Raw genomic sequence first — 13,903 nt, 5'->3', positions numbered from 1 at the left:
CCTAAAATCAAACTCCTCCTTGCAGTCAAAATCTGATGTAAAGTTGGAAGAAGGACAGCTTTTGATTCATGTGTGAATGAACTTTCCAAATACTTGCCAATTCTACAAGAAATTAAATGGAAGGTTTCTGGAAGACTAGTCAGCCACCCTGTACTAGCAGTGCTGCGGAGCTGCTGTTGCAGCCACTGCTGAGGGGTTCTGATGTTCTTGCATCACAAGTTACCAGTGCCTAATTTGGAGCCCACCCAAAATTCAGCTGGTTTTGGCTTACTGTAACAGCAACTACCTGGAGGCAGATGCAACATTATATGGGTCAGAAGCAACTTCAGTGATGTCCCTGAATTACGTTTTGCCTCATGCACGCTGCTCTAGTTGTAAAGAAACAGAGCCAAAAGTTATAATTTATGAGTAGGTTTGCCAGTCTATGGAATTCATAAGTCTTCCCTGAGGAGGAAGCTGATATCTACAAAATGCTTCACCTGAAGTGTAAGAAGAGGAGAACTGGGGAAAAAAAGCTAATAACCCATGAGGAAACAACTGCAAAAATACCTTCCATTTTCCCTTACAGCCGCATAAGTGGAATGTATCTTCCTTTTGGACCACAAACACATCTATTTTCAAATGGAATGTTTTTATTAAAAACTAATATTTTTTTCTTAATCTGACCTATAATGCATGTATGGATTTGAATTTTAAACTGGCCATTTCCTAGTTCTGCTCTAGTATAAAAAAAAAACCACAATTGTGCACCTCCTCTCCAAATGGATCAATGTCCAAATTCTTCCTAGTAATTTTTTTTTATTACTGGTAATTGAAATAACATATCAAACCTTAACTTTAAAATATTGCTCTAGTTCTGTCTTAGGTCAGGCTTTTAAATCTCTCCCACAGACCATCACTCCTTCCACCAGCAGAGCCATGGCCATTTCCCATATTCAGAACAGGGCTCAGAATTCCAAGTGCCAAAGTGAGTCAGCGGGAAGTGTGTATTTGCATATAAAGCTCTATCCCAAGCTAAAAAGCACGACACAAGAATTTTGCTCTCCCATTATGTCATTAAAAGAGCTCTAAGGAAAAACTCATGGGAAAAAAAAAAAAAGAAAGTGGACACAGAACTTACTTTCCATTTCAATACCTTTCCATGCAAACTGTTACGCAGTTGTGCTCGCAGGTGAAATTGGTTTTATTCCTATTTTTAGAGATGGCTGGCTGCAGTGAAGAGTGACAGCATCCCACCTGCAACAAATCATACATTTTTTTGTCATTGGATGTCTTTTTGTGAAATTTCATTGTCTTCATAGTAGAAATCTACTAATGAAATGTAGAAATGTACTAATGCTAAAGTACAATGAAACAGGAAGGATGGAGTAGAGGGATCTGTTGTTTCTACAGGAGAACTTCCAAGCAAAATAGCAGGAGGGTATTTTAAAAGAAAGGAAAGAAAAAGTAAAAAAATTTGGTTTCTTTTTTTTCATTTCAAGCCAGTGGTGGAAATTGATTAATGAAGCCCGTCTGTAGTTGGTACAAAGGGCCAAATCTTAACTAAATATAAAATAGCAAGCTCCTAGTTCTAAAAACCAGAAAGAGGAAGGGGACATAAAACTAAAAAACAAACAGGCATATTTGATCATTTAGTGGTGAAAAGATCAGGCACTCCTCGGTTGCAGGGTTTTATTTTTGTGCATTGTGTCAACGATTGGAAACCATATGTTTTAAGACCAGCTTCAATAGTATCAGTAGCTACAGCCCTCCTCTCAGATTACTTTTTACTGCCTGCCTAATTTTGAGCTTTAATAGCTAACATGCACTTTGTTTATCAGTTACAAATGTTCTGAGTTTTGATGAAATAGGCTAAACAACATATATTGGTTTATCATCAGTACTAAAGACCCAACTAAAAAAATTGTTCAATGCTGGGGCCTGCAACTTTGCAAACAAGTTGTTCTTAGAAATAAGAAGAATCATCTTAAAATGGATGGCTCTGGTTCTGAGTGTGAGCTGGGATCCTGATGTAGCTCTTGTCATCACTGGAAGAATCGACCCTACAAGGTGCTGAAACTTTTGGCATCAAAAGTGCAACCAAGTATAGCACAATTAAGTCCCCTCAGATAGCACTCCTGTTAAATAGCACCATATTAAGTGCTTTATTACACTGAGGTCAGTCTGCCGGTATTAAAATTAATCTGTCTTTAAAGTCTTTCCAGAATCAGACCCTTAGTACCTTGCAGGATTGAGCATGAGATGGCTCCTTTTTAAGTAATTCTGTTGAGCCATACACCAAAGAAATTCAAAATAGTTTCTGGCTTGTGTTATTTATCCTCTAATTGCTTGAGGACAGAGTACCTCTCCCCTGTTTTTAAAGCACTGCATAAATTAATGATGTTCTAACAATAACAGCAGCAGCAATTCTGGGCATTTACCAGAGAGGAAGCCACCATTAGTCTGGAGAATGAAACTTCACTGCAGTCCACAAAATAATGTGTTAGGAAATTTTATGGTTGCCAACTTTCGCAATTTTGTTGAAAGTCTTCTAAAATGTGAGGGTTGGGGTGTTTTGGATTTGGTGTGGTGTTTCTTTTCCCCACAAAGCCTGAGCTCTGGCATCATGTGAAAACATGAAAATGTGAGATTCTCAGTTTTAATTTTAGAAGACAAGTAAGTTACTCAGCATTGTGGTTGCAAAGAGAAATTGAAAACATGAACCCAAGGGCCGGAGAACAATTAGTAAGAGCCCAAACTGCATTGCTTTTAAAATCTTACACTTTGTAAAGCAATTTCATGACACTCAGGGTCTGACTCCGGGTGTTTCTGTGCTTGGGGTTAACCATATTCAGTACCCCAATAAATCCTCTATACCCTTTCTGAGGGCTTCTCACCCTGGTTTGCGCCAAAGGGTAGAATCATGTCCTAATGGTCAGAGGGGACACTGAAGTTAAATACTGGATCATTTCTTGGTTTTAGAAATGGAACCAGTTGTTTGTACTGATGTAACTGTTCATTTTGACAATGAGGTGGACAGCAGAAACTGGACATATATCCTCAAATGAAATACATTTTCCACAGTGACTAAACTTCAGGATCCAGCTTCTTGCTTCCTCTGAGGAGAGGTTGAGGTGTAGCTGTAGGCTCTCCCACACTATGGCACATGCTCTGTGGATCCCAAGCTCTGAAAGAAGGTGGTTCCCCATGTGCCCCAAGGACAGGGTATGGGCTGGCTGCTCCAGTCTCCTGGGGTGCCCAAGGAGGACCATGAGCTCCTCAATCTGTTCAGGACACTGTCATCCAGTCAGAAGACTGACAGCATTTCTGTTTGGTGGGTATGCAGTTTCCCTTTATTCTTTAAGTTTACGGTACATGGGAATAAGCAGAAGGCAACAAGTCAGACAAACCCCCTCTCCAAACCTGCCTTGGTCTTTGACAATAAAAAATTCCACCACTGAGAAATCCCTGGCATTGCAAGGCTGATGATGACCCAGCTTGATAAAATGGAGACTTTTATTAAGCCAACTACTAGAACTTGCTCCTACTCTCTCTCGCCTTGCAGCCTGGTACTCTATGCAGCTGTCTGACCTGTGCACCCCAGCCCACAGTCTCATCTATGGGGCAGAAACCATTTTGTTCCCTTGCCTTTCTAAATGGCTTTTAAGATCTACAGGTATTTTGTTGGATACTAACAATGATGAAAATCCTTATAATTCCTAATTGAAAAATACCCTTTATCTTCCTTTTTGCAGCCTTTTCCCACTGTGCCCTTATCTACTTTTTGAAATATTGCATACAATGTTTTCAGTAAATAAAAGGGATATTACAGTAGACAAATGATGTTTACCCACCAGCTCAAGAAAGGTGTTTCTGGCACCAATTCACAACTTACAAAAATTACTTATACTGAAAGGGACGAGGAGTGTCTTTTTGTGTGCAGGGTGCTGTGCAAACAGTGAGGTCCTGGTCTCTGACTGGCTTGCAGTGGCATTACCACAAACAATACTAGTTCTTAAATACCTGCCTGGCTTTAAGCACTTAAGTAAATAATTGCATTGATTGTTGCAGGACTATTCACATGCATAAAACTAAGCATATATTCAAATATGTTGTGAAATCAGGGGTCAAGTGTGTTTTGCAAGCAAGGCATTTTTAGACAATTAGTGTATATGAACTTACTTGTCAAGACCAGCTTCAAAGGAGCTAATGTGGCAATCGGGGTTTGGGGCAGGGCGGGGGGTGGGGGGAAGGAAAAGTATTTTTGTTTTATGTTTTTCAAAACTGAGCTAAAGGCTTTCTTGTACTTCAGAGACTCTCACCAGAACCACGGTTACAGGCATGAATAGCAGCAAGGAAGTCCCCCAAACCAGCAATCTCTCGGAGTTTAATGTGAGAGCGGTATAAATGCAGAACTGCAGATAATCTGTGGGGAAATCGGGGGGTTAGTGCTGAGAACTGATGGGGAATAACAACTGAAAGAGCTTTGGTTTTTCTAGGCCGGCGGGAGGTAGCTCATGCTAGGAAGCCTGCCAGCTCCGAGCTGATGCTGGGAGCTTTGTCTCCTTTGGATTGTAGAACACACTTTGCAGTCAAACTGATCTGAGAGATTTTGATAGTAAAAACAGCTGTCTCGTTGCAATGATGTTTTTGTTCCATTGTCAAAATTTTGAGTTAAACCCGTGAGTGGGCTGCAGCTTGTTCAAACCCTGAACTCAACACCCTTTGTGCTCCTTTGGCTTTTCCACTGCGGTTCATGGGATACCTCCTTCCTCAGGAAAGGGCTAGGTATAATAAAAGCCGTCGGGGTGAGGACTTGCAGGTCTCCTCTGATGCCTCCCCAGTGCTGGAGACAGAACTGGAGAGCTGCAGACTGCCTCAGACTGGTGAGAAGCAGGGAATAAAGAGGAAGAGCAGGTGAGGAAATGAAACGCCTCAGTGCCACTGTGCCCGGGCTGCGTCCCCAGCGAGCAGGTATGCCAGTGGGAAGGGGCTGCTGTATGGTGCTGATGCTATGTGTAGGGACAAGACGAGCACGTGAAGCTGTGCACATGGTGTAGAACACAAGAGACGTGTGGAAGGTGGTGGGAGGCCCCAGCACATCTCACAAGCATGAGCCTCCAAAGGTGCCTGTTGCCCCTCTCTTGGGTGGGTGGAGAAGCTGATGATGTACCTTCTAGAGGAGCCCATCAGACCAGACAAGAGCAGAAGTCCCCCTCAAGGTGCACACGTGAGGCTGCCTCTGATTTTGTGCTGGCATGGGATAAGGGGCAGTGTGTCTGTATGGCCACAAATCCATTCGGGTCCCCTTGAGGAGATCAGAGCCAGAAGCAAGATCTCCCCAGGGCCTTTTGACCCTCTGGGAGCCAGGAACTCTGTGATGCTCCATGTGTGTGAGGGCAGGGGGATGGCTTGTGTGAGTGAAGCTATTTCTGCAGGTTTGCAGGGTCTAAGGCTCTGTGGCACAGTATGCATAAGAAAAAGATGTCCACACGAGCTCTTCCTTTTAGATTGCTATTTAAAATTGTCACTAGAGATCAGGAACTCAAGGACTGTAGCGAAATGGCTGTTTGCACGGGAGCAGAGCCTGCAGATAAGGTGTTTTCCGGTGGTATGCAAGTGTCCAAATTTTATGCCATCAATGACTTTTAAAAACTTGCAGCTAAATGTACACTGATGGCACCGACAAAGGTAAGACTGTAACTGCGAAGGCAGAAAAGCGCGTTGGGAGTACCTGCTACCAGCGGCAACACCGACCGCCGGCTGTTGGAGAATGCGGGGCAGCGGCCGCCACCGCTCTCCCTGCGTCCGGCAGGGTCTGGACAACCGCGGAGGGGCCGTGCGGGGCCCGCGGGAGGCTCCTCCTCTCCTCGCCCCAGTCCCGCACCGCGGGAGCGCAGCCGTGCGGCGCTGGGACACGCCGCGGCCCCACGCGTGCGGTAGGTGCGGCGCGGACCCGCCGTCCCCGACGGCGGGCAGAGCAGGGGGGAGGCCCGCGAGGGGCCGGCGGTCCCGGTGACAGGCTGCAGCGGGGGGCGGAGGAGCCGCGTGTTCCGGGCTCGCCACCGGGCAAGCAACAGGTCAGATGAACCGATTAAAAATCCCCGCGCCGTCCCTCGCGCTGCGTGTGCCGGCGGGACCAGCCCGGGCGCACCGCAGCGCTTCGCACCCCGCGGGCTCCGGCGGGAGGCGCAGCGTGGACGGGGGGTGGGCGCGCCTGGGGCGCAGCGCGGGGTGCGGAGCCACCGCCCCGCTCCGCTCCTTTCCGCGGGCATGCGCGCCCGCCTCGCACATGCTCACTGCGCCCGCAGCGGGCGCGCACACTCCGCAGCGCTGCGGCTCCGCGCTGCACCTCCGGTGAGTATGGGCAGGGGTGTGCGGTTAGCAAAGTAGCTTCTTCCGCGCTTGCGGAGGGAGCCGGAGGCAGCGGGTTCTGAGCGGAGCGTTGCATGCCCGTGGCAAACCCGAAGTGTGAAACCGCTTTCCGCGGGTGTCGCGCCGGGCGGTGCGCGGAGCGAAGCGAATCGCTCGCCCCGCAACCCGTCCGGGGACGGCGGCGGTGAGGGAGCCGCTTTCCGCGGGCGCGGAGCGCTGTGGCGTGTTTGGGTCCTGCGTGCGGACTTGCGACCCAGAATAAGCAAGAGGTAGCGAATTGAAGCGCGGCGCAGCGTTAGGTTTTGCTTTAAGCCCAACTTCGTTTAGTAATGATTTAAAAAGCCGAAGTGTGGGTTTAAATAAAATGTGTTAATGCTCTTTTTCGCGGTTGCTTATACGACGAAAACTCTGCACTGTGATTTATGCCGTTTAAGTAAACTTTTTTGAGTGTTAAATTATGCCTGAACCCAGTGGATGGCCTCTGAAGGAAATTGTTCGTGTCTGGTTTTCAGACGTTTCGAATAATGATATATTCTGTTGTATAAAATGGTAATTGTTAAATATATATGGTTAACCAATAAACAGTTTATTGGTTTACATCAAATATTAACAGATTTTGTTTAGCGTGGTATCGGATTCACACATCCCGCAGCGCCGGTAAAGGCGATGGCAGGAGGGGGTTATTGTTTAATTTTTCTCATGAACTTTACTAATTTATTGATTTACTGAGGATTTTTATCCCTGCAATGCCCCTTATAGAAGGGTTCCCCCCCAGTATATCGAGAAACCATGTCTAAATTCCTTATGCATGTCTACTTCTGTGTTTATTAGGGCGGTCTGGTCCTCAAAAGATGGCATATATTTAAACTAGATGTGCTATGTATAAATGAATGTTTCTTAGATCGTTTCATATATTTAGTGTTCCTTGTCTTGTGTTACTTGTTGCTACATGCAGCATAAATTCTTTCTCCTCATCCTTTTTGACATGAATAAACCATTTCTATTCTTTAAAAAAAGCTGAATTTTTACTTCTGCTTTGAAACTCAAGTCATCGTGTGGCCTCGGAAGTTACACATGCAGGCAGGGAAGACTGCCTTGAAAATAATCAGCACTTGCAGCTTTGGAAACATTCCAGAAACTTTTTAAGCATGTTTTGAAAATTAACTTGAAATGCCACAGCAGCTGATAACTACTCTAACTTAGATATTTTAATTAAAAAAAAAAAAGCATGATGCAAAATTAAATTGTGAGTTATTGAGTCAAATTGTCCATGCAGTTCTCATGCGTTTTCTCCTCCTCCAACCAACAGGTCAAAGCATTGGGCTAAATAGCAAGCGGTATACTCTTTTGGGTTTAGACTCATCGATTTGTTTTGCTTTGCTTTGTTTAGCCTGCTCTCCTCAGCTCATTTTCTTCCAAGATACTACGTAGAGACTTGATTCCCCTGACTCGCTAATCTTATCACCATTATTTGGTTGAAATGTTGGAAATGGGCTCCTGTTTCAAATATCTCACAGCCTTGGCAGTCTTAAATTTCATTAGAAAAGCTTCATTAGGGAGAAATAAAAATGTTATTGATTATTCCCTCTCCATAAGCCCCATATTCAGCTCTGCGATGTATGTGGATACGCCTTGATTATACAAAGGAATTACACTCAGGTATATATATGAAGAACTTGATCTCAGAATGTCACTTAAAGAATCTTGTGTGTTGCTGTGGTGTTGTGCTTAGCTGGCTGGTATGCTAGATTTTCCTGAAAACTGAGTAATTTAACTATTAATCCTGCAACAATTAGTTGCATGTTTAACTTCAAGCCTGTAAGGCATCGTACTGAAGTCAGCGGTGCTGTATTTGGATGGCAGTGTGTATATGTACACACTGCTGACAAAGAAAGCAATTAAAGAAGTCAGTAATTTTCTGCTGTCTTCTCAACTGTTATTTATGATGTGTAGTAGTAAAACAGCTATTTTGAAATCAGCTATAATTCTCTTCAGTAAGATTTGTTTCTTATGTGCCAAATTTTGCAGTGACCAGATGGTTTTAAGGTGTCTTCAGCTGGAGAATAAGCAGGAAGACTAATTATTCCTTGCAGTAAATTCCTTCTGCAATAAATTCACAGGTTGTTAGATTTAAATCTGTGGAAATGGTTGTTAAGATTACCTGTGCAGTGAAAAATGTTCTTAAAAATTTGGGAAAACTAGCAGAAGTTTCTTAGAATGGAAAGAAAATACATTTTAATTAATTTTGCCTGGCTGGGGTAACTCTTACTGGGGACAAACTGTTAAATGAAGTTGCAAATCCAGATCGTTTTCAGACCCCATGGAACACTGCAGTTTTAATCCGAAGATTTTAAATGTATCTCGTAAGGTCATTTAGTAGATCAAGTAGGGAAGTCTTGTACTGAAGTTTCCAATGTATAGTTACTGTATGCATGCGTATCATTTACAGCAATAGCCACTTGATTTGGTGTCATCCCCTGGAGTAACAGTGAGGTTCTTTTCATCAAATTCCACGTTGTACCCAGGGGACAGAAAAATGGTTATACCAAGAAAAAACAAAAAACATTCAGAGCTGTAAACAATGGCATATACAAAAGTAAAGCCATTCAGGTTTTACATAAATCCTCCTTTTCATGGCTTTATTTAATGAAAGTACAAGATTTTTTTTGAGTGTATATCTCTAAAAAACAAAAGCAACAAAAAAACCCTAGCCAAACCTCTTGGCATAATATTCACTATGATATAAACAGGGACAACTCGGCATATCTCTTTCCCTCCCTTTTCTACTGAAAAGCCAGAAAGACCATCCTGGTTGGGGTTGTTTGTTAAGAGCTCTCATCAGAAAACAATTGTTCATGGCAGTCTAATTCTTAAAACAATACTTCATCTTTATTTGCAGATCTTAACTCAAGTAATGATGTTTAACAAACACCTTGTTTTAATCAGGTGAAGATAAGCCCCTCAATTAGGATGCAAATAATTGCTCATCTCAGTTGGGTCATTTGAGGCCTGGAGGTGTTGCCATTTGCAGGTAGATTTGTTGCTGCCAGAGTGTTGAAGCTGGAGGGAGGAGAACGCGGGAATAAGGGTTTAGGACTCTGCAGTCATTGTGCAAAATATTTCTTTGCTCACGGCATACAAAACCTGGTCCAGTTTCCTTCTTCACAGGCTCTTCAGTTGCTCTTGATTTACAGCTGCAAGAGGTGTGAGAGGAAAGTTGGATCCAAAATAGTGGTCACTGCATAGATGGTTCCAATGAGTGTGTCACAGAGAGAATATTTAATTAAAAATAGTCAAACGTCTTTTCGCTCATTCTTTCTACTTGGACTTCAGTTATGTATCTGAGTTATTTCAAAGGTGTGTAGAATGAGAGGAGAAAGATTACATGGCCATAATCCTTCCCATTTAAAATTATTTGTCTGAAGCTTCTTAAGTCCTAGCATTAGGAGTCACATATAAACATGTTTGTTTAACATCAGCATTATCTGTTAGATTGTACATGGTTCATTAACATGGAGAGAATACTTTTTGTTTAATAGTGCGTGGGAGCTGCCAGGGGTCAGAGGAGGTTGTTTGCCTGAAGTCGAGATGGCATCTTGGCTTTGGTCTTCTTCTGTTTGTCACCTCTGCTGTGTCTGGGAAATACTTCATTAGGGCCGTGCTAAGGTATTTTCCCTTGTGTTTATGTACAGAGGCTCTGTGGAAAGCCAGAAGTCTGCTGCAGGGTGGCGGTAAGGTTTATGGGGAATTTTAAGGAAGGCTTGCTATAATTTGTGGAGGATTGTTTTAGTTGGGGTTCGATTAGAAAAAGCAGCTTGGAAAGGGAGGAGCAGGAGGGGAGAGGGGAGGCCCAGAGGTTGTTGTTTTGCCCACAAAATGTGTGGCTATAAATTGTGGTATTTTACAGCATCAGGAAGTTGGGGGTCTGACGGCTTGGGGTGTTCAGTGCATTTTGTGTGCCAGTAAATAATGTTTTGTTGGTGTGGCTAGGTCATTGTTGGACTTGAAACAGCTGTATCTGGTGGTGATGACGAACTGAGGCTCAAGAGCAGAGATGGCACCTCCATCCACAGGGATGGAGCAGGAACAGGCCCTGCCATCTTGACCAAGCTTGTGGGCTGCTGTCCGCTCTTTCTCTCGTTGATTAGAAATGTGCTTGGGTATATCAGGGACACTGGAAATACCTTGTGGAGAAGTAACCATGGCCTCAATTTGAAAAGGTTACTTAAAATGTTTTAATATGATTTATGTATACAAGCTAGCAGCCATGCACTGCACGCAGCGTAGAGGGAGAGATATGCATGTACACAGGCATACACAATTTCATTATTTATTTGAGCTTCTTGAAAATGTTTCTGAACGTGTCTGAAAAGTCAGTGAATTTCTCCAGCCTGATTTGGATGATGGGGGCTGTTCCAGCTTTTTTTTGCTTTGGAGGGAGAAGATAATTTAAATTTCTAATAGAAAAGAAATAGAAAATTAACTTCTATGGTTTTTCTCAAGCAAAGACCCCCAGTAGATAATAACCAAAAGGCATTGACTAAATCGAGCATCACTGTAGAGATCAAAGTGGCTGTGGAAGTTGCAATGTGAATGAAGCATACCACAAATGTGCACTTTTTAAAAAGCGTAACAGTAAAAATAGAAGGGATTTAAAAAAACTGTACTAAAGTTCTGTGTTGATTATAAGTTGTAACTGAAGGACACTGAAGGCCTGGATATTGTTTTGAAAAAGCCAGCAAAACAGCTATTTCTAAAAAAAAAAATAGGCTCCCTCAGAAGGTTGGAGAGCGAGGACAGAAGTAAGTGTTACACTTAGGGGGAATGTCTGGTGTAGGTTTTTTTTCTTTTGAATTATTTTTAACAAGTACTTACTCTGTTCTGTATTTTTAAGGAATTATGTGGACAGCAATTTTGTTTCTTTACCAAGGCAGTGAAAACACCAAGAATCCTTTTTATAATTTGGAAAGAATGTCAAAAGAATGAAGTAGTTAAACCTTAAGTGTATTAGATCATACGCCTTAAATGCATAAATAAGCATAACTGCAATCACAGAAACCAATGTTAAAACCACCAGGAAAACTCACCCACAAACCCTAATGACTTTAAGGGAATGACCTCAGCCATTGTGAAATTTGTGCCTATTTGTTGACTGACGTTTTTTTTTGTAGAAGCAGAATGCATGTTTCGTTGAGGTGTGGGATTTTGTTGTTTGAAAGAGTGCTGGGGTTTTTCTGTTGCTGCCGGGTTTGAATACAAAGAGTGAAAATGGGATTGAGGCCAGGAAAGCCTGGATATGAGTTGGGCCTTAGCAATCTGAAAAGCAGGTGAAGGGTTTCTTATTGGTAGACAGAGACTGGTAGAAATGGATTGAAGTTTGTTGTTCAGGTATTAGAAACTTCCTTGATGATAGCCCATTTCTAACTTATTTATTCCCAGCTAGTTTCCTCTAAAGGAAATGAAGGTTTAAAGTGTTTGGTTACAAACCTGAGATTTCTTCACGTCTGTGTCTTTGCGTGAGTGCTACATGAAATGTCATTCATCTCCCCTCTGCTTTTTGTAGAGGAAATTTATGCACATTAGAACCTCAACTTGCCTTTGCTGCAACATCACTTAATAATTCAGGGAAATGGAAGTCTTGAATTATTTCAACAATAGTAGACTTACTTGGGAATGTCTTTAAATAAACCAGTGCTACAGACGATAAGCCTGGTCAGAGACAAGTCACTCTGCAGGCAGGGTTTCTCTCTGCTGCCCATTCCTGGCAATGGGCTTCTGCTTTTCTGGGTGGCAGTAATTAAAGAAGGTCCAAATTTAATTGTCCTTAGATGTGCAGAAAGGTTTAAGAAAATGGGTAATTTTCTTCTTTGTGGTGCCTAACTCTAGGTGTTCAGTATTGTGGTGCAGAAATTCTCATTTGTCATCCCTGCTTTTGAGAAAGAAAACAGCCCAGATAAATAAATAAAGAAAATCCTAAATAAAAAGAAGGATTTAATATCAGTCAGCCTAGATAGTAACTAGTTAACCAACAGAGGGTTGGTGCCTCTCTCTGTGCCTCTCTCTGGGCAGACTTCACAGAGAAACTCAACCAGGGTAGGAAAGCCTGGTACTTCCAAACAAAGACAAGGAGACGCGAGGAAAATTTCTTAAACTCAGCAAATGCCTTCAAAACTGGAAATGCCTCCAGGATTACTCAGGCACCCACAAAAAACTGTGAGGGGAAAGTGGGGCAGGCATCTGAAACTTTTTTGTTTTTAAATAGGTTGAGTAAGCAAAGCAATTTGGGGCTGAAGTTATTTACAACTTAGGCTGTGCACCACGCAGAGACTCATCAGCTGTCTTAAAGGCAAGTTTTGCATCTGTTGCAAATGGTGTCCATCGATGACACATTTGATTCGGTTTTTTGCTGCGTAATTGTCCTACAGCTACTGTGAAAGAACTTTGATCAGTTTTGCATATAGATCTGTATCACCAGTTTTGATTCCCCTTGTAACTGCTCTTCTGTGCTCAATTACCAACTTTAGAGTCGAATTGTAACTATCTGACAATTCTTTGATTGCAAGTCAAGTCAAAATGTATTTACAAAATACTTTCAGTAAATGTTGACAATGTGTACTTCAGTTTTGTAAACTATGCAAATTTATTATTTTTTCTCATTTCTGTGGCTGAAACAACTCAAAATCTTGTTTAGAATTGAGCAATACTTCTTTAAAAAAGAGATTGTTTTCTTCACCCTTAAACTAAAAAGCACAATTTTTTATGAAACATGATACTTTTATAAGTAAAACATTTGAATGTTATAATTGCTGTGTCCAAATTTTGCCTTTTTTTTAGCAGGCTAACTTCATTATTTGGATTTATAAAAGCATGGGTTTTGCTAGCTTACTTTTGGTAAGTGCTATGTTGATGCTACTGCTTTCCACTGAAATATAAGAGTTAGCAGTAGGTCAGCCTTCATGCTCATAGAAAGTAGATAAATTTTCTCCTTGCTTGTGTTTAACTGGGATAAGTATACTAGGTTCAGTCCTGCTGCCATTGCAGTTCCTAATCATTTCACTCTCTTACTGAGAGGGAGCAGTTTTAAATCTTGTGTACTTGTTGCCCAAATGCATAAAAAACCCCAAGATTTTTTAAAATCGCATTGTAACTGCTGTCAGTACAAGTCCAACTGACCGCTTCAGTGCCTTAGCCTTGCAAAACAGGAGCAGGAGTCACTGTCTTTCTGTGCTATCCACACTTACAGGTCTTATATGCAACTCGGCAAAGGTTTTCAGCAGCAGTTAGCAAAAGCTAACAAATACAAACCGGGTGTGAAGCCAGAACAGGTCCCTGAGAGGGAGGTACTGCAACCCGTGGTAACAGTGGCTGTAACCTCCTGCACAGGAAGACCTTTGTCATGATATAACTTAGTACTTGATACGTCTCTTCTAACCTAATAATCTTAAGTGTGTTGGTGGAGTTAGGTGTGTAGCAGGGAAATAAGGCAGGCACCAATTTGTTTTTCAGTTACTGAAATAACATTATCGATATCCTCATTCTCTTTAACCTT

General features: G+C 42.4%; 1 protein-coding gene across 7 annotated transcripts in view; it reads left to right on the top strand.

The window, feature by feature from the left end:
• The first annotated feature begins 4,934 nt into the window (after window positions 1-4,934).
• The window catches only part of EYA2 (EYA transcriptional coactivator and phosphatase 2), a 90,943-nt gene continuing 81,974 nt past the window's right edge, over window positions 4,935-13,903 (top strand). For 3 of the 7 annotated variants that reach the window (XM_062642349.1, XM_062642348.1, XM_062642358.1), the window contains exon 1: window positions 6,185-6,336. In XM_062642349.1, the coding sequence (XP_062498333.1) occupies window positions 6,272-6,336 (65 nt within the window). In that variant the 5' untranslated portion in view covers window positions 6,185-6,271. The other 4 variants (XM_062642356.1, XM_062642352.1, XM_062642354.1 and 1 more) reach the window with 4 other exon arrangements.

This window comes from Pezoporus occidentalis, unplaced genomic scaffold, assembly GCF_034315485.1.
Source record: "Pezoporus occidentalis ecotype Australia unplaced genomic scaffold, CSIRO_AGI_Poc_V1 ctg70, whole genome shotgun sequence".
Lineage (NCBI taxonomy): Eukaryota > Metazoa > Chordata > Aves > Psittaciformes > Psittacidae > Pezoporus > Pezoporus occidentalis.
The sequence above is the reverse complement of the archived record's forward strand: the minus strand, read 5'-3'. Positions and strand labels throughout refer to the sequence as shown.